Source organism: Mixophyes fleayi, chromosome 1 (assembly GCF_038048845.1).
Source record: "Mixophyes fleayi isolate aMixFle1 chromosome 1, aMixFle1.hap1, whole genome shotgun sequence".
Taxonomy (NCBI): domain Eukaryota; kingdom Metazoa; phylum Chordata; class Amphibia; order Anura; family Limnodynastidae; genus Mixophyes; species Mixophyes fleayi.
The window spans coordinates 376,381,085-376,408,582 of NC_134402.1; the positions used below are offsets into that span (position 1 = coordinate 376,381,085).

General features: G+C 38.2%; 1 protein-coding gene across 1 annotated transcript in view; it reads right to left on the reverse strand.

Moving 5' to 3' along the window:
• HSD17B4 (hydroxysteroid 17-beta dehydrogenase 4) overlaps positions 1-27,498 on the reverse strand; it is a 188,266-nt gene that overhangs the window by 133,823 nt on the left and 26,945 nt on the right. The window contains exons 3-7 of the mRNA XM_075179291.1: positions 17,253-17,360; positions 13,018-13,077; positions 11,119-11,140; positions 4,366-4,412; positions 3,402-3,486 (exon numbers count right to left, since the gene is read on the reverse strand). Coding sequence (XP_075035392.1) covers positions 3,402-3,486; positions 4,366-4,412; positions 11,119-11,140; positions 13,018-13,077; positions 17,253-17,360 — 322 coding nt within the window. The remainder of the gene's footprint in view (positions 1-3,401; positions 3,487-4,365; positions 4,413-11,118; positions 11,141-13,017; positions 13,078-17,252; positions 17,361-27,498) is intronic.

Below are 27,498 nucleotides of genomic sequence, written 5' to 3' on the forward strand. Positions count from 1 at the left end.
TTAAGTCATTTAGGATACATGATTACAAAAACGTGGCTAAAGAAGATCTAGATCTATGTTCTCAGGTCTAGTATAATTTATTTCATAATCCCATACAGAGTATGGGAGTATTTAGATACATGCCCGGGGGGGACTGGCAAATTTTAGCCCGGGGGTCGGGAGGTGGGGCAGCAGCCAATTAGAAACCGTTTAAAAGGAGAAAACATGCACGTGAAAAGTGACCCAGGCCAAGGCAGGGGCGGACCTAGATTGGTTCCTAGGGTCTTGGGTGGGGGGGGGGGGGGGGAGGGAAGAGAATTTAGGCCCCATCCCCTTTTGTTTTACTTCTCATCATGGGCTCCCAGCGGCTGCACTCTATGTGCCTACAGCGACACTAACTTGCACATACAGACAGTCAGAGTATGCTGACTGGCTGCTCTGACTGTGTTTAATACACAATTAGAGCGGCCGGGCAGCGATCCCTTTCTGCCTGTATGTGCAGACATCGACACTAACTTGCACATAAAGTGCAGTCGCCGGGAGCGTGCCCCTGCTAGGGAAGGGGGTGCTGCCCCGAACGCCCCCACCTTGATCCGCCACGGGGCCAAGGTAGCCCACTATGGGCCCGGCTCGGGGAGTGAGGGGGGAATTTACTGGAGAGAACACTGCACCCCATGAGCCCATATAGAGTATGAGAGCATTTAGAAATATGTATGAATTGGGAACTACAAACTTGGTTTTATTTTATCTCAAAAGCACATACGTTTATGTAAAAAGACAAGAAATGGGAATATTTTGGTATTTTTCATGAGAAATCCTGTAACAAGTAATATAGTACTGGTGTCCTTAATGAGGATACAATTATGATGTCATTTTTTGCTAGTATCAAAAGGAAAAATATTATGTGTTCTGACTAAATAGCCTTTGATAGAAATATGGAGTCAGAAACAACTGATAAGTTTACACAACACAAGGATTATTAGAAGCTATAGTAGTTTAGAGAACATGAGCAATAAGAAACAGCCGCATTGTAAGGGACATCTGATTGTCTAAGGGAGGAATTCAAACAAGAACTGATAAAGTCATTTGTGACGAAACAGGTAGAGACGTTGCTAATCTCCCTCCTACTCATATGTCACGGAAAACGCCTCTGACTATCTGACAGCCGCTGGAGCGAGGATAGTCTGCGCGGAACTCCGAGCTGCACGAAGGCTGCAAGAGACTGTGACTGGGAGAGAGACACTAACAAATTAACTTGTATATATGCCCAAAATGTGATTTTTTTTTGATTTTAGAATGTTTTTCACAATTAATGTGAAAATGGTAATACACTATTGGTTCTCTCCCTATCTCTTATATGTGTCTATGTGGAAAACAGGATAAGGGGAGATACAGAGGAACTTATTACCATACAGACTACTGTCTTGTGAGAGCAATGAACAATATAAACAGATTTTATTTTACAAATTGGATGCATCAGAACTTACACTGTACTCTGAGGAAACAATATTACTAATACCAATATTGTAGTTATTTAAATAAGCATTGTGGTAAAAATGCACACAACTCTTAAAGAAGGATAACTTAACCACTGGTGCAAGCGACTAACTAATGTGAATAGTGTTGCTCAAGCGTTAACTACTAGATACATATCTAGCTGGGTTTGTGCACTACACTCAAACTTTTTTGGATTTATTCCATACATATAACAACAACAATTTACGGAAAATATAATTACACAACCATAAATATTATCATTCTTTATTTATAAAGTGCTGACATATATTACAAAGTACTTTACATTGAAGATATAATGACACAAACATGACCTGAACGTGCAACTATAGTTAAGCAGTAGCATTATCAGTCGCTAATAATAAAATTCTGGCAACTGCCATTTCTGTGGAGCAACCGGAATTGTGAACTGTGATACAAAACATGAACAGGAAAACAGTCTGCTGTTGCCAACCATAACTGTCCATCACCATTTATATTAACGGAACCTCCTTCCTGTTCTGGTTCTGGATAAGGCTGTGGCTTTCGTGGTGCAGGGATACTTTTGGGGTTATCCACCAGCTTGCAGTAGCTGTGTAGCACAGAGGGTTTTTTTTGGTCGCTGCATGAAAAAGAGTCAGGACACATGATCCCCATGTTAGGGGGCATTTGCCAAGGAGAAAGTGGAGATCACCAAAGGTGGCAACAGTAATGACAGCTGATAGCAGATGAACTCACTGATGACCAAAATTGTATTCAGTAGATCTTCTAAACAACCCTGTTCTTGGTGTGATGACACTTCAGCACTAGAATGTAGTTCATACACTGCCATCACAATGTTTAACAGTTTTAGATTTGTGAGATGATTTAATGGTAGGTAGAGCATTGCGCTGATCTATAGCGCTTCAATATGCCAATACATTGGTATATTTCGATTATGGTTCTACGTAAAAAAAAAATAAACATTTATTTTCCCAACGAAACATAAAATTTGCCTTTAATTAAAAATATAAAATGTAAAATTAGCCCAATATACATGTGCTCTCTATTAATTCTTTTAAAGTAAAATGAATGACCTGAAAAAGGTATGATGGGTTTACTTATGAAAAAGCAAGGACACCCAACTCCTAAAGATTACTATTAAATATGATTACTTTATCTAGTTACTAGCAGATTCTATTTGTTGTCAGAAATATACATTGTAAAATGAACTATGATGACGATACTTGAGGAATTGTATATTTCTTTACCTTTCACCACTAAGGCTGAAAGAATTCTTCTTAGAAGGACTTTGGTCACATGGCTGCAGCCAGTTTCAATGATTAAATCAAAGGCAACAATTTCTTTGAATGTGGTGTCAAATGTATGGTATGCAAGAAAGAACGCAAGCTTCATTTACTATAGAAAACCATTAGAGCTTAAAGGTCACTCAAAATAATTATGAATATGAAGCTGTGCAATTACGGCTTCCTACAAAGGACGTAAATGGAAACTCTTTTTCACCCAGTCTCATACTGTAAAAATCCAGGTGGTCAAAAAGGCTACTATGAAAACTAAATTACCCTATCCTCCCACCTAAGGAGTAGGTTCCCTGTTAACTTCCAAATTTGACCAATATGACCGCCACAAACAAGCATATTTAACAAAGAGGTTTATTAATATGAATTTTATCAGATATTCCTCTAGCTGAACCTTAAGAAATAAAGACACATTTTATTTAAATGCTACATGTGTACTCAAGCTGTAGTAACAGAGGTATTTCCATGTTACCCTGACCTTTCATGCTGCGAAAACATATATATTTAATTGAAGTAGGGTGCATTACATTTTATTTATTTAATTTCTTTAGAGCAAATACCGCATGTACCTAAGAACAAATGACAGGCTTTTTAAATTATAAATGATGAAATATAATTTTCATTTTGTACCTTCCAAATTTTTGATTCTTCATGTGATTCCAAGCTGCTCGAGTAACCTGAAATGACCCTCTTAAATGAACTTTATGAATAATATCTGGAAGAAAGGGAAATTATCAAGAAAGACTGGTAACCCCTTTACACAACACATCCATTATTTACAGTAGTTCTGAAAAACACACAATAGGAGCGGACTCTTAAAAAAATTACAAAGCTAATTTAATTAACTGCTAACAAATTAACAAATATATATAAAAAAATACTTCAAATGTCTAATACAGTGTGTAACAGACAACAGACAGTGTGTAGTATACAACAAAACGCAAATAAAATGGATACTTTTTGTAAGCACATATACAAAGAAAAATAAACAGTTAAGCATAAATAGATGGGGAATAGTTAAAGCATCCCATAGATTGTAAGCTTGCAAGCCTTACCTGTCTGTCTGTCTGTCTGTCTGTATTACCCAGTATGGTTTTATTACTGTTTATGCCCAATTGTAAAGCGCTATTGAATTTGCTGGCGCAATATAATTAAATGTTGATCATGATGATACCTGTCACACTAGTTTTATTACTTATGGAACAATAAACACATTTTTTGTTTTGATTTTTTTTATATTTGGGAATGGGTTTTTAAAACCATCTTTCCTTATCAATTTAAATCATATATAAGAAATTAATATAATATACAATTCTAATTATGGGATAGTGTTGTGAAACCTGTTTCATATAATGTTCCAGCTACTGTGAATAGTATAACCATTACTAAAACCTTTATATACCATAGTACTGTCCAGTGTCGCAGCAACAAGAATATATTCGAAGCACAGATATAATATGGCAAACAGCAGTGGCAAGAGAAGTTATCTACTACATTGTTTTGCCATTACCATCTATGGAGTCGTTATTGTACTATGAAAAGTGTGATATGTTTCAAACAAAAAAAAACAAAAAAAACAGATGTTACTACTTACCCCAGTCTGCGTCACTTATTCTTGCAAAAGAGCGGTCTCTTAAAATTCTATGAAATTAAAATAAATAAAAAACAGCATATCAAGGTTTATAATAAAAGCATAATGCAAATGTACAGGCAGTAAAACAAACAAGGGAAGCCACATAACCTTTAACCCCTTTTGTGAGTGATAGTGAAGTGGCTGTTTCACCCAGCAGAATTTTTATATTGTTGTTTTGGGCCAGGTAAAGCTTTCTTCTGGAGGCAAATTTAATTTATTTTTAAAATTTTAAATGCAATATATATAGTACAGGCAAAAACATATTAAACTGTCCACACTTTCTTTACAGATAGCCATTCTAAACATGTGCAAAATGCTAGGTTTGTCAGAATTATAGGTCCTAGAAACAATGGTAAAAGTAAAGACACTTTGTCACTTGTCTCTAGTGAATTGATAGGTGGCATTCTCATGAATACTGGTTCAGTCCTCAAAATGACCATCCCCATTCCATGCAGGCAACAGGTACACTTAGAAATTTTAAGCCAAGCATGCTCCATTTTTTGTCTGTCTGAAAACAATGGGTCCCTCACTCATGTTTACCACCTTTTTTAAAAAAAAATGTAATACTGACAGTTGCAGCTGAAAGCTTACGTACTGAACAGCAGTTGAATTATGCAGCATCTGATAAGTTAAAATTAAAATGGATGGCTCCACAGAGTAATTTAACTGTGCCATGGTAACAATTAAAACAAAGCAAGAACAGAAGAGTGTGTAGTGGAGAATAATTACTGTTAAATATTTTAGTGCAGCAAGGTGGTGAATAAAACTTCAAATACATTTCTTTATACAATGGGCTGTTTAGTTTTGTCCGTACAGCCATTCTTTAAGAAAGGTTAGCCGGAAAGTATAGTAGGCCTGATTTTTATACAGGAAATTGTGGTCATAATGCTCACTGTCATGTAAGATTTAGAGAGCTAGACTATATTAACGCAGGTAAAAAAAAACAAATGTTAATGTCATTCACTGTAGTTTCTGTACTGATAATTTTAGCGCGGCAAGGAATGTAAACGTTCAGCATATGTGGCTAATATGGTGCAGTGCTAGACATCCAAGAGCATGGTAAGGGCTAAGCAATCATACAATATTAACTAAAAATATCAAGTGTGTAGGCAGCACGGTGGCTAAGTGGTTAGCACTTCTGCCTCACAGCGCTGGGGTCATAAGTTCAATTCCCGACCATGGCCTTATCTGTGTGGAGTTTGTATGTTCTCCCCGTGTTTGCGTGGGTTTCCTCCGGGTGCTCCGGTTTCCTCCCACACTCCAAAAACATACTGGTAGGTTAATTGGCTGGTATCAAAATTGACCCTTGTCTGTGTGTGTGTGTGTGTGTGTGTGTGTGTGTTAGGGAATTTAGACTGTAAGCTACAATGGGGCAGGGACTGATGTGAATGAGTTTTCTGTACAGCGCTACGGAATCAGTGGCGCTATATAAATAGCTGATGATGATGAAGTGTGAATGTGCAGTGACATAATTATAAACAAAACATGGATGCTATGAAGCCTAGAGGACTAAGAATCCATAATTCAGACCCTGTCTGAATGTCAGTAGATAATGTTTGAACTTCCTGTTCATTTTATCATCTTCACCGGAACATACAATGAAGCAATCAAATTGTGTTTGCTTTAATCACTCAGCAGAGACAAATGCTGATGGAGCTTGTAAAAGTCTAAAATAAGGAGGTCAGGTGCAAAAAAAAGTTCAATTAATTATGAATGTTAACACAATAATCATCATAGTTTATTTGTAAGACACAACAAAACTCCACAGTGCTGAACAAAGTTACAAATCACACAAAATATAACACACTTAAAAACAGAACAAGTACAGACGACTTTGACAAAGGAGCCACAGACGTGAGATAATGGGTAGAGAGGGTGCTGCTCATGAGAGCTTACGGTTTAGCGTGAGAGGGAAATGTTGAGACAATAGGAGCTAGTGGAACTCAGAGTGGACGAGGGGCCAGAATTTGGTAAAATATGCCGAGGGAGCAAATACCAGATGGGGGTAAAATGGGCTATAATGATGAGGAGGGTATGATCGCATGAAAGACTGAAGGCTGGGGAAGTGTCTGGTCAGGTGGGGTAGGGGGCTCCATAACTGTGGAGCAGAACGGGAGATGTCTAGAAGGTGGGAGTGAAATGTGGCTTAACACAGAGGAGAGGCATAGATCAGAGGCAGACTGAAGAGAGCCAGAGGGAGTGTATTTCATGACAAGGCCAGATATGTATGAAGCATGAATTAAATTCTGGAGGCAAATTGGAGCCAATGTAGGGATTTGCAGAGTGGTGCAATGTATATGGACCAGTGACAGAGGAAGTTCAGCCTTTATGTAGAACGGATTGTAGAGGAGACAGATAGCTGAGGGAAAGACAAGATACTAGGAGTTTTCAGTAGTCAAGGTGGGAGATCATAAGAGATTTAATAAGGATATGGCAATGACTTAAGTGAGAAAGCGGCGTATTCTAGGAGGGGAGGGGATGATGAAATCCATATTGGAAATGTTGAGCTTTAGGTAGTGTTAGGACATCCAGGTGGAGCTGGCAGTGAGGCAGTTGAATACACTGCATAAGAGAGAGAAGTAATGGGAAAGGAGGTATAATTGTGTATAATCTACACAGAGGTGGTAGAGGTGTTTGAAGTAGCATAGTAGTTCACAGAGAGAAGATATATATATATATATAAAGAGAAAAGCAGGGGCTCAAGAACCAAACCTTAAAAGCACCTCAACACATAGAGGGAATGGACTTGAGGATAGGCTTGTGGTAGAGACACTGACGTAGCATATAGAAAGGGAGGAGATGAACCAGGAGAGAACAATGCTGTGAAGAAAAAGGAGTGAAGGGTGTCTACTAGAAGAGGATGGTTGACTATCACAAGCAGGAGAGATGTTGAGGAAGAATAGTGATAATTCACCCTTTGTCTTTGCTATGAGTAGATCATTGGTCACATTATTTAGCACAGTCTCAGTGGATGAGGGTGAAAGCCCGATTGCAGAGGGTCAAGAAGAGAATGAGCAGAGAGAGAGAGTGGGACAGGCAAGTTGTTTGGAAGCAAATGGAGGGAGTGGAATGGGGCGGTAGCTGGAGACAGAGGTAGGGTTGAGATATGGTTTCATGAGAATAGGAGAGATAAGTGCACATTTGAAAATGGAAGGGAGACGACAGTGCAGAGGGACAGGTTGAAGAGGTGAGCTATGTAGAGGCAAACATTGGGGTGCTAAGGTGTGGAGGAATTGGGAGGAAAGTTGATCAAGGAGACAGTTTGAGGAGGAGAGAAACTTTAGAAACAGGAAAGAAACGAAGGGTCGATAGGTAGGTGTAGGAGAAGGTGGGTGTAATTTGATGAATCTAGTGAGAGGAGATTTTTCAATGCATGGTGAAGTAGTTAGCAAAGTCATGAGCAGAGAAGGAGGGGGGTGGTGGGGGATTGGCACTGAAGCGGCTGACTGTACCGGAGTAGGATGAATGTGAGAATCTTGACAAAAGGGAGATACTAATGGCAAAAAAGGATGGTTGAAGGTTGGATAGTTATAGTCTCTCTCGTTACTTTGTAGGGGGTTAACTATATAAAAGTAGAACACAACAGCTTGGAGATATTCACACTTCCACTGTAATGTAAGGATTACAATCACATGAAAAATTTGTTTTATTGCAATAACAGTTTTCATGGAGAGTCATTAGTAATTAGTTTGGCTCATTGATTAAAACATAAAATTAAATGGTCATTAATATAAATTACTAATGATTGCAAATATCATTCTAAAAAGGGGAAAGATAAACCCAGATTTCTGATGGGTTTATACATTTATTTCAAGAACATTTTCAAGAATACACACATCTGTCTATCTCTCTCTAATGATATATATATATATATATATGAATGAGGGAGAGAGGGGGAGAGAGGGGGAGAGAGGGGGGGAGAGAGGGGGGGGAGAGAGAGGGGGAGAGAGGGGGGGAGAGAGGGGGGGAGAGAGGGGGGGAGAGAGGGGGGGAGAGAAGGGGGGGAGAGAGGGGGGGAGAGAAGGGGGGAGAGAGGGGGGGAGAGAGGGGGGGAGAGAGGGGGGGAGAGAGGGGGGGAGAGAGGGAGAAGGGGAGAGAGGGGGAGAGAGGGAGAAAGGGAGAAGGAGAAAGGGAGAAAGGGAGAAAGGGAGAGAGAGAGAGAAATGTCGATGTAGATATGGATATATATCTATATATATATATATATGCACAATATATATATATATATATATATATATATATATATATATATATATATATATATATATATATATATATATATACATACACATACATATATATACATATATATACATACACATACATACACACACACACACACACACACACACACACACACATACATACACACACACATATACATACATACACACACACACACACACACACACACACACACATATACATACACACACACATATATACACAGAGAGAGAGAGAGAGAGATATTATATAAACACACACACACATATATATATATATAAACACATTCATACACATATACAATAAACTGTGTACGCTCCGTATGTAATGGGGAGCAGGGGCAGAGAGATAGATTTCCACCACAACCTCCATTTAAGAGTGTTTTTTTAATATGGAGGCTGTTAGACTGTATAGTGAATGCTGGTACCGTTAAACTAGCTAAGGTGGCACAGTGGTTACAGCGCTAGGCTCATGGGTTCGATCACATCCATGTCATTTGTATGCTTGCTCTGTATTTTTGGGTGCTCTGGCTTCTTGATACAGTCCAAATACGTAATTTTAGGTTAACTGGCTTCTGACAAAAATGGACCTTCTTGTGTGTATGTGTGGCAGAAAAATTAGATTGTAAGATCCCATGGACAGGGATTGAGGTGAATGATTCAATATTCTCTAGAAAATGATGTTACACAAATAAAAGACAGCGATAATTGGGTTTCATTTATGGAGTTATCTTAATTATCTTAATTTGCAATTTATTTCTAGGATGCTTGAAAATTTAGTTTTCCTTAAAGCAGACCAGTTTTGAATACCTAAATTATGTGGGGTCAAAAGAAACAAGATCAGGTTCTACTTCAGCCCACATAAGCCTGATGGTTTATCTCATAATGTGTAGTGCTGCATGCCATCCGCTTAAACTAGATTTGCCTAAAGCAAGACTGTCATTAAATATTATACTTGGCTTTTTGAAAAGATCATAGCCTTTCTATATATTTATTTTAACCTACATATGACAGTAGCAAAATTTCAAGCTCAGGCACTCTATCTTCTTTTATATTCTGCATTTCTTACTCAATTCTCACAAGTCTGTATGAAAATGGAAATTTCTCAAGTCCATTGATGGCTGTAAGCAGACAAGGATTTTTGACACTCCAATGTCTCATTGGTGGTCGCAAATGGGTCTATTTGTGACCACCAATGACAAGTACTGCTTTACTATCAATGTGTGTATCAAGGAGGGACCCAGAATCTATTTTTGAGGTTCACTGACTGCCAGATATCCAGAACATTCTATTTGCAGTTTCCCCTTTTAGGATCCGGAACCATATCGCAAGGTTACTCATACTAAGTGAATAAAAAAATGTAAAAATACATATACAAGCTATATGCCATAAAAATAATATTATATACGAATTCGAAATTCTAATGGAAGCTCTGTTGTCACAAAATAAAACTCTGAAAGTCCTCCATAGTCCATGAGCCATCAGTTGGAGAGTATCCATCTAATCCTCCTGCAATGCTGCAGTTTTGCCAGCTCTGTTCCTGGTCTGGCTTTATTAGCCTAGCTTTGGCTCCATAGCCAAGATAAACACCCAGAGCTGGCTGCAGGCTGCTCTCTGACACCTTGATTTGGTTCCAGCAGTAAATTCTATTTTATTTTTTGTTTGGTGTCCACTTTAGGTAAATTAAGCTTTTTTCATGGAATTATTGTACATTTCAATTCAAATCTCTCACTCACACGTTATACAGCTCTAGGCATCAGTTTTGTCTCTATCACATACGTACAATAACTACAATAATCAGTTACCTCAACACTGTAACAGGATGCTTGCTATCTGTATATTATCTCTACTATAATTACAGGTGATAATATAATTATACATCACACTTAATTTCACGTTCCAGTAAACTGCAAATGTAATAGTTTTCCTCGGATGTATAGTCTTCGCGCCTCTAAACTTGTAATTCACACCTATTAGAGGGGTGTTTAGAGAATACAATGTGATCAGCAAACAGCTTGCTGATACATCCTTCATGGACATAAAAGTTATATTTCAGTTGAGGCTGTTCATTATTATATAAAACTAAAAGAAATAAACAAAACCCAAAACATCAATCTTGTTCCCAGCCATTCAACTAATGCAGGAGACTTCTTAAAATAACGGTCTTAATCCTCTGCATGGAAATGGTCCTGTTTGAGAAATCTGATGCAGAGTTTGCACAGCTGTTGTCCTATATCATTAGGCTGTACATGGCAACATAGATGACAAGATAACAGCAAGATGAGATGTAAATCTGCAGTATGTGATGCTAATCTGTACATACTAGACAGCAAAACAGAGCAAACGAAACACCACTCCACAACTATGGTATCCTTGTGAGTATACAGTGAGCAAAATACTACAAAAAATAAAAAAAAGGTGAACAGCAAAGTTTATTCCTACATGAACAGTTATTGAACAAGAGATGCAAACAACAAGGTTATTTACTTACCCTGCATTGTTAATAACAATATCTGTAAAAATAAAAGAGGCAAAATATTAAAATAACAGAAGAAAAAGATGAAACTATGAATAGAATCCCAGTGTGAAGTACATATCAAGTGGCTTCCAAATTGTACAGTATATACAATATTGTGTATCAACTCTGTCCTGTTGGTTATATTCTTATAATTCACAAGTGATGCTAATGTAGGTACAAACTATTGTAAATAGTTTTATATATATATATATATATATATATATATATATATATATATGAATATATAAAAATCAGTGAGTTGTGGTGTCATTGCGTACAATCAGTGTGTTCTGACCTACCGTGAGTGTACTTTGTATTGTAAATTATTATACAGTCATGGCCCAAAGTTTTGAGAATGAAACAAATATTATTTTTCAAAGTCTGCTTCCTCAGTTGTTATGATGCCAATTTGCATATACTCCAGAATGCCATGAAGAGTGATGAGATGAATTGCAATTAGTTTCAAGGTCCCTCTTTGCCATGACAATAAACATTATACCAAAAACAACATTTCCATTGCATTTCAGCCCTACCACAAAAAGACCAACAGCAATATCCTTGCCTGTGAAGCCCTTTTTGTGCAAAGCAATGATGATTCTCTTGTGAGAGTGTTGACGACGACAAGGATGGAGATCACTCTTTCATGCTAATTGGGTTAGAATAACAGACTGGAAGCTTTAAAAGGAGGGTGGTGCTTGAAATCATTGTTCTTCCTCTGTTAGCCATGATTACCTGCAAGTAAACACGTGCAGTCATCATTGCTTTGCACAAAAAGGGCTTCACAGGCAAGGATATTGCTGCTGGTAAGATTGCACCTAAATCAACCATTTATCGGATCATCAAGAACTTCAAGGAGAGAGGTTCAATAGTCGTGAAGAAGGCTTCAGGGTGCCCAACAACATCTAGCAAGTGCCAGGACCATCTCCTAAAGTTGATTCAGCAGTGGGATCGGGGCACCACCAGTGCAGAGCTTGCTCAGCAATGGCAGCAGGTAGGTGTGAGAGCATCTGCACGCACAGTGAGGCGAAGACTTTTGGAGGATGGCCTGGTGTCAAGAAGGCCAGCAAAGAAGCCATAGTCTCTCCAGGAAAAACATCAGTGACAAACGGATATTCTGCAAAAGGTACATGGACTGATGAGGACTGGGGTAAATCATTTTCTCTGATGAATCCCCTTTTAGAATTTTTGGGGCATCTGGAAAAACGCTTCTCCGGAGAAGGAAAGGTGAGCGCTACCAATGACCAATAAAAAAAAAAGTACTTGTACTAAGTGTCCCCGTATAAAGAGAGTGCCCCTGCAACAACATACTGAAAAATAGCGAATAAAATTCTCCTTTTAAAAGGTTATAGACGAACAGAATTAGCTGCCATGAAAAGCAAAATCCTTGTACAAAATTGAGCAGGTTTTATAGAATAAAGTATAAAACATGTAAACTATATATTCAGACTAAGCAAAGATTTGCCCTCTATTCACCAGCATATATATTAATCATGCCATTCAGATTGATTTTTATGGCTTAGTTGTGTTTATAAAAACATGTGTTCTTTATATTACCAAGTTTACTGCAGACTTGAAGAGATTTTACCCACTGCATCACCTTTCATGGTTACTCAAAATGTTTATCTTTTGGAGTTGGTAAAGAATTGGCAAACAGAGGTAAACACAAAATTTTAAGACAACATCAATAAACAAATAAACTGAATGGTCTGCAAATCAGTTACACAAAATGAGGGTGTTCTGACATTACATTTATTCGGAGCTCTCAGACAAAAATCACATTATTTATGTTTTTATAATAGTTTAGTTGCACTGATCACTAGGTTACTTAATGCATGATAAAAAAAAACATAAGTAAGAAGTGTAAGGGATTACCTATCCTCCCAAATGCATCTAGGGCTGTTTGGACAAGTTTCTCTCCGGCTTCCACAGAATCTAAGACAAAAATAAAGTGAAAACAAAAAAATGTACATTATTTACAGCAGTATGTATGTATGTATGTATGTATGTATGTATGCATGCATGTATGTATGTATGTATGCATATGTCATTATGCACATAAACAGAAATAACCCAACCCCAGCACATTTTCTTCAACTGGATTCAGAGCACTTAACAAGCAATTACATAAAGGGATGATAGCTGTATCAAGGACCAGGCTTAGAAAAAGTCCCGTCAATTTCATCCATTCATTGTGATAGACGTGCACTGAAATGGATATTTGCAGACACTAAGGTTATTAGCCACACAGTTGTGCAGAATTGTTTGCAGACATATAAAATTAAAAGCATTTTTCTTTCATATTGAAACACTTTTTTTTTTTTTTTTTTTTTTTTTAATACTTTGTCCTGTAATGCTCTGGGAAGACCATGTAACATTGTAGGGTGGAATCCCCAATACGTCAATCTCTCTAAAGGATTGCATTTAATCTTTTATTTCCGTGCACATGCACATGTGTCAGTTCAGATTTATACCATTTACTGATGAATTTAGTTAAATGAAGTTGATTTTTATCCAACTGTTCGTGAGTAAGTAAAAGGTAGGAGTGAATGCTAGTGCGTTGAACAAGCCAGCACAATGCTGACAACAAGCAGTCAAGGAGCCAGTCCAGTGACCAGCCAATTTCAAATGAATCTAACTGCCAACTCTAAAATCACTAAGTCTAATAGAAACTCTTTTGCTGGTTATCTGAAAATTTTCAGAAATCGTTATGTATCCGAGTAATTAATCATCCCACATTTTATAGCTTGCAGATAGTTTGGTTACGTGCATAAAATATATAACTATTTATTATTTTAAATGGGCCGATTTCAATGGTATCCACTATGCTGTACATATAGAACATATAGTATTGATCATGTATATTTAGGTTGTCCAAGAAAAAAAAACAAAAGACAAGAACAACCACGTACTGGCTTAAGCCAACTAACTAAATTGTAGCACTAAGCTTCTGCTGTTTTCTATACTCTACACTTAGGGGAAGCAGACGTTTTGTGGGTCAAACCTTTATTTGCCCTATGAATGGTATATAATGGTATATAATACAATAGTATATAATGGTTCAGCCCACAAAACAGTATGTAGAAAAAAAAGTGACTCATTATATATTAATGCCAGAGGGTCAATTACTGCAGTACTAAAATGATATTTTCAGTGTGATAAGCTCTAAAAGCAGCACCTTTTAGTTATGACAGATTATAGTCAGAATGACAACAATTATGATGTATGAATCATTCTTCATTCTCCCTTTAGACTTGTGTGTGTGTGTAATGTGCATCATGAAGATAGAACATTAGATAGATAGTGGGTGATATTAGACTGCAGGAATTCCTATATCATTAATCAAAATAGTTCTACAGATTACTGACAAAAACAGCAGAAGGCTTAGTGCCAGCGACTTTTAACAAGAGATAATAACCACATCAGTCAGCTCATGTCGACAGAGGGGCTACAAAGATGTAACTAGGACTACTTATCTTTGGAGGAGTCATATCAAATGAAATGTGTATGGAAATGAAAAAAAAGAAAAACCACAGCTAGAAAACATGAAAATGTTATTGGGAAAAAAATACAGAACTTTAAGCAAAGTGTAACAGTTGTGAATTGCATACAATGTGGAAGTTTTATACTTAGGCTCAGCAGGAGTCTGAGTGGGCAATTTCAGACTTGGAGTAGTGCATTCAGACAGCCGTGATACAGCTCTTCTTGAGAATCTGACCCTTGAGAGCGAGGGCATTCTACCGCAGTGTCTTTTTAATGGAAAATAAATCCACTTCTCTGAAATACATGCTTTTACTAATCCAGAATAAAAGCCAACATCATGTACAAGTTGTAGACAAGCTTTGCAAAGAACAAAAACATAAAAAAAAGAAGAAAGATAGATATCTGCAGCTTGTACATAAAACCAGCAGACAACCAAGTTTGGATTGTGTGTCAGCAGACTGAATGCACCACATATTATAATAGTGGTAACTGTTCTTTAATATATGCATCTCACGAGACAGCTCGGTAGACTGACCTAGAGGTTGCTGAGCTGAAAGTTATGTCATGATGAACGATAGACTGGACAGAAGAAAACACATTGTTTTTCTTTTATTTGTCTAATGTATATATTAAGAAATGAGTGTATGATAATATCACATACATCTGTAAAAATGTTTAACTAAGGCTATTGTCACAAGAACTAAAAAGAAAAAGAGAATTTACTCTCTGTGCATTATGCTCTATGTAGATTCTCAGTTCTTTTAACACATGCTGCATTTGTTTAGCTGCAGATCTGATGGTGTGGCATTAGTCTATGTAGTTTAGGTTGCCTATCTGTCCCACATGTGGTAATCTTCCTACAATACAACATTATTAGGGAGTGGCATAGCGGCAGGAGTTGGGCATAACATCAATGCGGATCATTGGGGAGTCACAAATGCCTACGCATGTGTATAGACATATGCTTTCCACTATACTAGGAACAATAAAGACAAACAAATTCAGGTTAGAGTGCCTTACAAGAAGCATTTCTGAATTCTGAAAATGTAAAATTGACACCAGCTACATTTATTCATCACCAATGACAATACTGACATACAGTAAATAGTAGATTTAAATATATTTACAAAGAGTGCTTTGGAGAAACCCCAAACCTTTAGCAACTGTCCCTCCCCCCTCTCCCCAATGGAAAAGCAAATCAATTTAAAAAAAAAAAAAAAAAAAGGTTGTACACATCGCAAATGGTGCAAAACTGCAGAGGTTCAATCAAAAAAAATCTAACTAATTTTAACAATTAGAAAGTAAAAGTTTTATTTCTTCTACGATTACAGAGTTTGTTTGTACTGTACTTTCTAATCACTAATATAAGCTTATAAATTGTGTTAAAATAGTGCAACCATTAAACCAAATCAAATTGTTCACTTTCATAGGTTAAAAAATACATGTAAAACAAAAATACATATTTACAATAGCAGTGCCACCTACGGAAAAAATTCCACTAACATGTTGCTCCTCCTCCTAGCCGTAGCCCTCTGTGGAGCCAGCCATTTTCTTTAGGCTCTGCTAGTTCTGTAAGGACCAATCACGAAATAACTAAATTGAAAGCTGCAATCAAGAGGTGGTGCTGCCGTTTTAAAGTGGTAAACTGCGTTGATCTGCCATGTGATTGGCCCTCTCACTCCCCCTTCCTCCCATCTACCTGGTTAGTAGGCTGTGAGAGGGAAATAGGAACCCAGGAAATAACAGCTGCATGTAACAGGAGATGTGCACATTAGTAAAAATATTTCAGTAGGTGGTTATACAGATTTAACCGGACAATGTATAATGAACAAAAAACACAAGTAGAAATCTTTCACTCCAAGGAATGCTCAGGTAACAATTAAATCTCATAGCAAAAACTATGAAAGTTCAATAAATAAGGAACCTCAGTAAATATTGTGGGGAAAAAAGGAAACTGAATTAAAACAATGTGAATTCCCATGAAAGTCAGTAAGTCCAGTAAGAAATGTATTTCTCCAGGTGTAGAAATAAATTCAATATGCAACATGTAGCTTCGTAGAGGTGAATAAACCATACCATAAATTATAGAACAAGAAAAAGTAATCATACATGCCATAATTTTTGCCATGACACAAACATACGTGTTTGATTGCTGTAAAATAAACTTTATCCATTTCTTGCTACTGTACCTTTCTAGCTGTGCGTTCATCATACCGCCCAATGGGCCTAATTTTGGAGGGACATCCCAATTTGTGGATGCATAAGGGTGGGGCTTAACATGAAAGTTTGCAGGGCTTACCCTAATTTGTCCACTTGTTCACAGATTTTGGATGGATGTGAACGGGGTTCTAAGTGTAGGGAGGTATGATTCATGTATGTGGAAGCTTGGTGTCTGACTGCCACCATCTTGTAAATAAACATGTAGCTATTTACCAAGCACTATAAAAATGTATTATGGAGGCATTGTTTCATAATTAGCTGAACCATAGGAAATTATTAGACTTTTATGCACTAGAGGTTTATGCACATCAGTGTGAATACAAAAGTACTATTTGTCTTTTTACGCTAAGCTCTGAGACACATAGAGGGGATGACAATTGGACAAATGAACAGTTGGACTTTCTTACCATAATTGGCCACCGCTTTCCCTCCTTTTGCTCGGATTTCTTCAACAACCTTATCTGCAGCGGATGAACTTTTTCCATCTCCCTTGATGTCACCTCCCAGATCATTTACTATGTAATCATTAAAAAAAGCAAGTTATTTTAAATCATAATAATAAATAAGGGAAAGATATCATGGAAAAAGCGTATACTAAAAATTCAAACAAAGTGAAGACATATGTGCTATTAAAAAGGAGAATACTTCAGTTACTGTGAGATACATTTAGTGCGGCAGTCACTTTATGGGCTATAGCAATGTTTATGACAACTTAGCTTATCAATTCACTATGCACAAGGGCTACCACTGGCCATATGAAGACAGATACACAAGAAAATATTTTTATATTTCTTTTTTTATTATTTAAAAAAAGTCCATAGATTAAATGTTTTGGGGTTTTAGCCATATTCTAGAAGAAAGATGAGCAAATTAGTTTTGTTTATTTGTGTACAAATACTGCCAATGTCGCCATCCACTAGCTCACAGTCTGCTTTACAGTTTACAGCAAATATGCCCAATTAGTTGTTATTCTACTTATCACAACAATAGTAAATAAAATAAAACCATTTTAAAATCTGTATGGAGGATTCTGGAAATGCATGATCTGACCACATTGCTTCTGTTACTGTGGAATAAGTGCTTTCACTTAATTGATCTCGATTTAAGATAAACAACCTTACTAGAATGTAGACTATCAACCTAAATAGCTGTTCTGCAGCACAAATGCAACTGTACACCTTGATTTACACAAGGCAGACAGTAGGAGATGATCGGCACGAAGGTGTTCACCGCAAAGTACAGAGTAAGCCGAGAAACAAGATTTCAGAGTAAAGGTAGAAGATTTCTATGTTATGATGCATGGATGAAGAGGATGCATATTTAGGGGTGTTTCTTGCCATTTGGAGGGACACACCGCTATTTCTAGTCTGCAAAATGTTTTGAATGGTGCAGTAATACAGAATCAGGAAATCAATTTTATTTTTCCAACTTAAAAGATGGCGGAGGGAGCAAGAGGGGCAATCACAAGTCGTCATCTCTTGAAAGCTGCTTAATACATCTCAAACAACCCCCCTCCTCCCTTCAGGCTTCGGCCAGAGCTTTAGGAGGGTCCCAGGGAAAGCAGCTGTATATTATTATTATTATCCTTTGTTAGGCGCCACAAGACTTTGGCAGAGCCGTACGGAGTACAAACAGTAGACTATAGAGGGTGAAACAGTTCTGAACAATAAAAAAAATAATACTAAGATTTTAGAAACTCCAGGCACGGTAAACAGACATCAGGCAAATAAAGGAGTCAGTTAAGGGGATATAGCATGGGAAGAGTGAAGAGAGGGGCCGGGAGGAGAGAGGCGATAACGAGCGAAAGAAATAAGAAAGGGTTAGGTGGATGGCTGGTAGGCTTTAAGGAACAGGTGAGTTTTAAGTGCACAGGTTAGGGGACAGATGGATGGAGCGAGGGAGGTCGTTCCAGTGAAGCAGGGCAGCACAGGAGAAATCTTGAATTCTGAAGTGGGATGAGGTGATCAGAGTGGAGAAGGTGATCAGAGTGGAGAAGAGGCAGTGGTCATTGGCCGAGCACAGGGAGCAGGCAGGAGTGTGAATGGAGAGGAGGTTAGAGATATAGGGGGCAGTAGAGTGGGAGAGAGCCATGTAGGTGATGGTGAGGAGCCAATGTAAGGAAAGGCAGAGAGGGGAGGCAGAAGAAAAGGGGCGTGAAAGGAAGATGAGCTGCGTTGAGTATAGAAAGAAGGGAGGTGAGATGGGAGTGGGGGAGGCCGGTAAGGAGAAGGTTGCAGTAATCAAGACGGGAGATGATGAGTGCATGAATGATAGTTTTGGTGACATCCTGAGAGAGGAAAGGCCGGATGCAGGCAAAGTTGCATTGTTGGAAGCGACAGGCTTGGGCAAGGGATTGAATGTTGGGGGCTAAAGAGAGAGAGGAGTCAAGGATGATGCCCTGGCAGAGGAGATGGTGGTGCTGTTAACAGTGATAGAGCGGTCAAGGTGGGAGGTGAATATTGAAGGAGGAAAGACAATTAGTTCAGTTTTAGAAATGTAAATTTTGAGAAAGCGTGAGGACATCCAGGTTGAGATGGCGGAAAGGCAGTCAGATACAAGAGAGAGGAGGGTGGAGGAAAGATCAGGAGAAGAGATGTAGAGTTGAATATCATCAACATAAAGTTGATACTGAAAACCGAAGGAGGTGGTGAGAGCACAAAAACAGTAGAGGGCCGAAGACAGAGCCCTGAGGGACTTCTACAGGCAGACCATATATATTGTATGCAACTGGGTCTCCGGTTTAGAGGGGAAGGCAGCATTGGGGTCTGTATTGTTACCTCTTACTAGGTGGTAGTGCATATATTTAAACGTGATGCGGACCAGTGCATAATGAAATTTCATTTTTTAAAGCATGAAAAATAAAATAAAAAATAGTAAGTTGCACTTTCAGAGACATTACTTGCTTTGCAGAAGGGGACACATTCATTAATATTCTGCAAAAATACTAATTCTCAAAACTTAGTGAAGTGGTGAAGTAAATCATGATTTACCAATTTAAGGCAGTGAAGCTGCTAGAAATGCAAATCAATTTGTGTATTGAAAGTGGACTTTATTGGCACAAATATATTTTTGGGGGATTCATACCACTCCAGGTAAGACCCATCAAATGTTTATATATCGCAAAAGTAAATTAAATCGTGCAATCATAATTAGTTCAAACAAACACAAAAAAGTTCTTGATTTGAGATTGGTACAGTTTGAAATTATTGGTTTTAAAGAAGAGAAAACAACAATAAGGATGTTGAACATATAAACAATTCCAAATTAAGGCATCACAATATAAATGATAACATCAGCTTAACTTATCAGAATAAAAATTGGTTAGATAGGCATCCTACGTGCATAACAATGAACAATAAAATTATTATAATGGAATGTATAGAAATCATAAGCATCCATAAATGAGAGAGATATGAGGATATTAACAGGGAATAGTCAAGGAATGGTAGTTGTTTGTACCAGGGTAGCATCAGGTTATGTCTACGAGGGTGAGACCTCCAGTTAAAGGACGAATACATATATGGGGAGGGGGGGGTGGAGAACTTCCACAACAGGGAAAACAAGTTCGCCCAAGGTTGGAGGAACCGTGGATGTACATTGTCTTAGGATCAGCTGTTTGGCTACAGTGATTATTACTGTTAAGGCAGGAAGCAACTCAAGGGAGGGTAAAGCATTCAATATGGGTGGAATAAAGCATTTTCCAGTGCTTGGTTTGTAAAATGTTCATGATGGTAGAGCCAGTCTACAGCATAACGGAACAGAGCAGCCCGTGTAAAGGAAAATATATCCGGTAACCCAATACATCTTTGGACCCTTCCGAGGATTAATATATGTCTGGCTATACAAGGTTTTTTGGACTGCCAGATAAATTTAGAGAATATTGCGGTACAAGTATGAAAATCAGATTTAAGTAAGCCAATCGGGAACATCTGAAGTGGATAGGATAGCTTGGGAAAATTACGCTTTTAATGGTGGCTTTGCAGCCCAGGAGGGACAATAGGAGATTATGCCAAATAAGCAGGAGTGAAGATATTTTTTTGATGACAGGTGAATAGTTAATGGAAAAGAGATTTTGTAATTTAGCTGGGATGTAAATTTCTAAATATTTGATTTTAGTGTAACATAATGTGAAAAAGTTTAGAGTCATGTATAATAGTGGGGCTTCTCAATAGCGTCATTAGTTTGGATTTGCTAAAATTGATTTTGTAACCCACAAAGAAACTAAACACATGAATAGTAAGCATAATGGCGGGGATGGATCTACTGGGGTCAGAGACCATAAGTAGCATGTAGTCTGCGAAAAGTGCCAATTTATTCTCACATCCCAGCAGACTAATGCCGTGATATTTGGAATTTTCTCTCAGCACTAATGCCAGGGGTTCTAAGGCTAAGGAAAACAGCAGCAGGAATCGGGCATCCCTGTCTGAGATTGATACAGTTAATTACTTTAAAATTCGGGCCAACAAAATTAGGAGAAATATGCAAGTCAGTCCCCTAAGGGTTGACACAAAATTATTTCAGATTGGAGAATGCCTACAGACTACATATAGACAACATTCTTTTATTCATCACTAATGCAGAGTTGGATTCATGGTGTACATGACTTACCAAGCTTAATAGGCCTGTTCGCTAGAAATGTACAGCGGATTCAAGTTCTGTTGACTTTTTTGACATAAAAGGGTATTCTACATGGAGGGACTGGTTACCTGTCTGTTCAGCAAAGCAATGGATTTTAACCCATTACCTCATGCCTCAACATTCCATCCCAAATCCAACTTTCCCAATATCACAAAAACCACAAATAAAAGTGAGATGGGTAATCGTGTGCGTAGGACTATAAAATTTACTGCCCCTGGCACTAGAGTGTCAAAAGGCCCATTCTTAATACTAAACCTACAACCACTATTTTAATGAAGCCACCCCTCCCCCACAACACAGACATACAATGGGATACAGCGAAAGCAGGAACTTTGAAGATATTTTGTTAAATCCATTCCTCTAGCAAGCTACACTCTAAAGTCCACAATTATAATTTCCCATCAAAACTTGATGCACACTCAAACACTCTTCACTTTACCCATATTTGGCCCCATGTGCACACTATTCCAGGCTTTACATAATTTGGATTTTCATCTTTTATGTACCTGAAGGTGATCAATGTCATAGACGAAATACAATAAAAACAAACATGGTGGAAGCCCCTTTAATAATTGCCTGTGAGTGTATTCACTTCTACATATTCATACTTTGCCCAACCCATCCAGGTCCTTAAATGGTAGTGCAGGAATTTGGGTATATACCAAATAAAACAAATTTTAAAAGTCAGTCATGTGTTGAATGTACCAAGTAGTAGATTACGTGATTTTAAAACAGAAACTGTTTGAGGTCTAGGAATTCAATGTTACAGATTACAGATGTTTTTTGTTTTTTTAGTTCTTTGGACAGAAAGGGGTCCAAATATATTAAGGCAAATCTTTACAATACTAATATTACTTGGTGACGTGCTATCTTTCTACTCCCTTACACTTGGTATGATGCAAGAATTACTTATCCTATTTTTCTAGCCTACAAAAAGGCAGATTGTCTGTCCCTCCTAGTGCAACACTGCATCACAGATTAGTGATTACATCAATCAAATTCCCCTATTAATGCTATCACAACAGAATGAAGTTTGTCATTTATGAAAACTGGTACGCATGGGGAAAAAAAAGGTGTTGCAATCCATAGCAACCAATCACAATCTACCTTTAATTTTTGTAGTACAAAATAAATGAAACCAGGGGGTAAATGTATGAAGCTGAGAGTTTTCCGGCGGGTTTGAAAAAAACCAATCAGATTCTAGTTATCATTTATTTAGTACAGTTTACAAAATGCTAGCTAGAATCTGATTGGTTGCTATAGGTAACATACCCACTTTTCAAACCCACCGGAAAACTCTCAACTTGATACATTTACCCCCAGAAATCAGATTAACTGTCCTGAGTTACAGCATCTTTTCCCTCTATATCAGTGTTCAAAAATGTCCCAGATTGTGTAAAATGTTGAGCTTTACAGAAATATGCTGACTATTTGTAATAAAAAAAAAGCCAAAAACTGAAATTCAGCCTCTTCTTTTCAACAATTTGTAAAGCTTTACTTTATGAAGCTGTGCCAAGATACAAAAGGGATATTTGACCTCCTCTTTCTCCATTCTTTTATACTGTATACACATGCCTTCTAACATACTATAAACACAATTATATCCACAGATATAGGACGTTTCTTATTGTATTCTCCGAAACAGGGCACTAAGAATGCTCCCTCTGCTTCCAAACTAATTTAAATGATAGACAGCACTGGGCAAAAATCAATAACTGGAAGGCTGCTTTTACTGCACATTTTCCTCCCGACAATCTTCACAAAAATGACTAAGTAGAATTTTAACACTTCTGAAGTGACAAAAAGCTTATCTGTGAGATTCTAATACTTCAAAGTAATATTTTGACACTTTGTGAAATGAAGCTGTGTGGTACCTGAAAGACATAAAAGCATATTTAAAAGAATATGGCACAAAGGTGCTGTAACTTACAGAAACCAATCAGATATCAGCTTTGATCAATTAAGTGTAGACTGCAAAAGGCAAAGACCCAATAGTTTACTGGGCATACAGCAGTGGTTCTCGACAATATCCACATTGCAAACCAACAGTACATGTTTTATGGAGCCCCTTAGAGCAAGGGTGAATATGAATCAGTGATAAGGCGGCAGATTAGGTTCTTGAACAATTTTTATAATGCATAAAATAAGTATTTCATTTTTTAAACCAAAGATTGGCCTGCCCTGTCCATTAAGTACTGTCCATGGCCTAACAGGGACCAACCCATCAACGAAGAGGTAATGGCCGGCATACCAGAATGAGGCAGATATATTCTGATTTGCTACCACACTGCCTCAGTGCATAGTGCAGGCAGCAAAGCACTTAAATTGAGTTAGATGAGGAAATGATCACCTTGCACAAGATCTCTGCTCTGCCATGCTGACAGCAGAGATACATGGGAGAATTAATTTGGAGACAGGGGGCGCACATATGGGAGAGAAAATGTAAAATCAGCAGGTGGGCTTCATACAACTGCAAGAACTTTTCAGACTCAACTACTATCACTTCAGTCCTAATCCTGGTAACTCCTTGATGCTGGATTAAGCTGCACCACTCGTGCAACCAATGCATGTACTCACCCATGTGCTGACTCTGCCTACGTTGTTTGCTCCACCTATAAGTGCAATGCTTCGCTTACTAATGAGTTAGCTTCACCTACTGAGACAGGCTCCACCTGCTTCTGTTCCTACCATTGCTGGTTACCATTGGCTTAATTTAGCTGGGGCTAACAGTGTGCTATCCCTGCCTACTTTGTGTAGACACCGCCTACACTTGATCTGGTCCTGTCTAAATGAGACCACTATCAGACTTTTTTCCAGGTCCACTTTAAGTTCCCAGTCAATCTCTGATGATTAATCTATCTTTGCTCCGGGTAGAAACATGCTGTCAGTGTGCCTTGGATTGACAAACAATAGGTTGCAGCTAAAGCAGAATTTCATCTTTAAAGCTACAATCCCACAGACATGATTTTTGCATCTTTGTAAAATGAAGCTGAAAGTGATTTTTTTAGGATGCCCTCCTATAACTTTGCAAAAACAGCTCTTTGATGGATATGTAGGTATCTGCCACTGCATGATAACTTCTCATTTGTATTGTATTTGTGTTTCAACTCTCAAATTCGTTTATGAGGCTCTCTTACTCAGGGTCAAACAATCAAGAATATCCCCAGGTGGGTATGAGAGACTAAGAGAGGATTGAGCTATTTGCATGCATTCTGAGCAGAGGGGCGTTTCAAGGTCTCTCTAATCGCAACATCAAATGTCATGTGACTATGGTTGTCATGATTATTGTATGACACTTCGGAAACTAAATCATACATAGGAGCTTTGTGGGGAAAAACACAAAGGAGAATAGAACAAAACAATGTCTCTTCTTACAGGTAACCATACGGATTTATGGAGGAAAACACAAAACATTTTTTCTTGAGACTACAGCTTTAAGTAATATCAAAATTCACATAAATTATATGTGTAACAAATATGCCTGGTGTCTGTGATTTTGTTTTATTATTGTGACCCTAAAAATACCTTTTGCAGACACTTCTGTGAATCCCAATAGTAGTTTTGCTATTAAGATTTCAAAATGCAGAGCTGGTGAAGGAAGGGAAGTCTGCAGTAACATCCCAGCAATGTGTGCAATGAGACACAAATCCCAAGTCTGCAAAGAAGTGTCTGTTACACAGAGCAACCAAACTAAACAATATCACCCATACTTGAATATTCCTGGAAGTGCAGGCACCCTCCTGTACCTCATCAGAGGTGGGGCTTAATGACACCAATCACATCAGACCCCCCTCCCCTTTCCCACTGTATGATACGGTGAATATTAGCTTCCTCACTTACCACCTCATCCCCCTTAGAGGGGTACTAGAAGATAGCAAATATGATATGACTTCAGACGACATGCCATTATTTTATTGGGAAATATGTGTGTTTAGATCTAACATATTTAATGGAAGCCACTTCTTTGAAAGTGGACATATCTTTAGAGCTGGTTTGTGTGTATATGTTTTTGATGCACCACAGACCCATTGTATCCATGTTTAAATGAGTTCATCATGGAGTGCGTGAATGTATGTAATAAGAATATGCACTGGTAACATAGATGGCCGTAGGAATCATGTAAAGACAACACTGCTAAAGCAGGTCAGAAAGGCAAAGAAAAAAAATAATACATGTGTGACCTCAGTTATATACACTCGAATATGTGAAGTGAGATCCAACCAATGTTGCATAACATAATTTATGATAATTATCATGAATTTTACTGATGCGTAGATGTGATGTTACACACTGTGGGTAATCTTGCTCTTTATTGTGAGCACATCATTATTACATAATTCATAAACATCTTTACAGAACGTACAGCATCACTACATTCTAAACAGCCTGAAGATGATCTTATTAGAACAATGAGATGCTCAGTCAGCCCTACGATGTAAAGAGTTTGATTTGAATCAAGTGGAATTAATTCTCCCAAGAGAGTGCATGAAAGAATAAAAATAGCAATTACAAGACTCTGTGAGCCAAAAAGAACATATGCAACCAACACGATTATCCTAAGTGGAGGAGTCATATACACAAAAGATTAACTATTCTTTCCTTGTGCATTCATAGTTTGAGGTTTAGCCACAATGACCCAAAACAACTTAAAGAGCATGTGTCACTGTCATTTTATTGGTTTACAACAATCAAACAATTGACGGCTTCTCCGTGACCTCGTTTGGCCACTATGGTCTCTTATAGGCCAGCTTCCTTCAGACGGTTCAGCAGATAGTTGAGAGGTGCAAACAAAGCTGTCACAAATTCCAGCACTCTACTATGACAGACCGAGTCAAGTTCTGAGCCAGGCTATCAGATTGCACGATGCTCGTTCCTGGACCAGCTTCCCTGGAAGAATCTGTCGCTGGAGAGAGCATAGCACATAAAGAGCTGCCTGGATATAATACTCTTTCCTGGGTAAACAGAATTAGTTTACGCTATCTACATAGTGTGAGCTACACTATGTCATACCTCACAACTGTCTCGATTTAGACGGGACTTCCCCGATTATAAGGAACTGTCTCGCCGCCTTAGTAGGACATTTGTCCCAACTGCTGGAGATGTTAGGAGGTTTATGTCAGGATTGTAGACAGAACATAGGACAGAAACAGAGATAGGCTCAGAAGTACTACTGCTTTATAGCATGTTCAGACTGTGTACTTAGTTTCCTTGACACTCTGATTTAGGTCCTGGAATTTCATTAGCATTGTGACTGCTGGACCAATTGGCTGCTTTGGATTATAGCATTTGTACCCTGGTGTACATGCTCTGTATTGTTTATTCTTCTTGTGCTTTGACCGATTACTCAATCTGCCGCCTACCAACCTCTGCTTGCTTATCATTTACTATTGTATGGCGTCTGCACGGACCTCGGCTTGTTATAGGATATTCTGGTCTGCCAGCCACCCGGACTTCATTTTGTCTCAGTTACTCTGGTTGCCATTTGCGCTGATTGTTATCCTTGCCTGCTGTTCTCACCAACTGCAGCTTGCAAAAATTCTGGCACTTGCACTGACTTCAGAATGTTACAGTCCTCCCTGCTTATAACTTACACTGACTTATGTTTGCTTATACCTTGGTTTTCTAGGTTTATTTAATAGCTGGTAGCATACATTACAGTTTATCCCTCTCACCACTACAGTGAATGGGTCCTAGCAGCAATGGAGAAATGTCTTCAGGGAACTGTAGAGGTGTTGGGGGTCAACCTGACACTTCAGAAGCACTAGACACACATCTGGGTGATGTGACCACATCCATCGTGACACAACCTTGCCCCTAATGTAAACGCAGCCGTTCCCCCTTTCTGGGAGGTATGCGATGCAATCACATCATACCACAGAAAAAAACACACAATATTAGGTCATATTAGTGTCATAGTGAGTCTTATAGCCTTTAAGAAAGCATAATAAACATTTCAAATAATGCAATGTATAGGCGGCCAAATCAAACAACGATTTGCAAGCTCTATATCAAAAA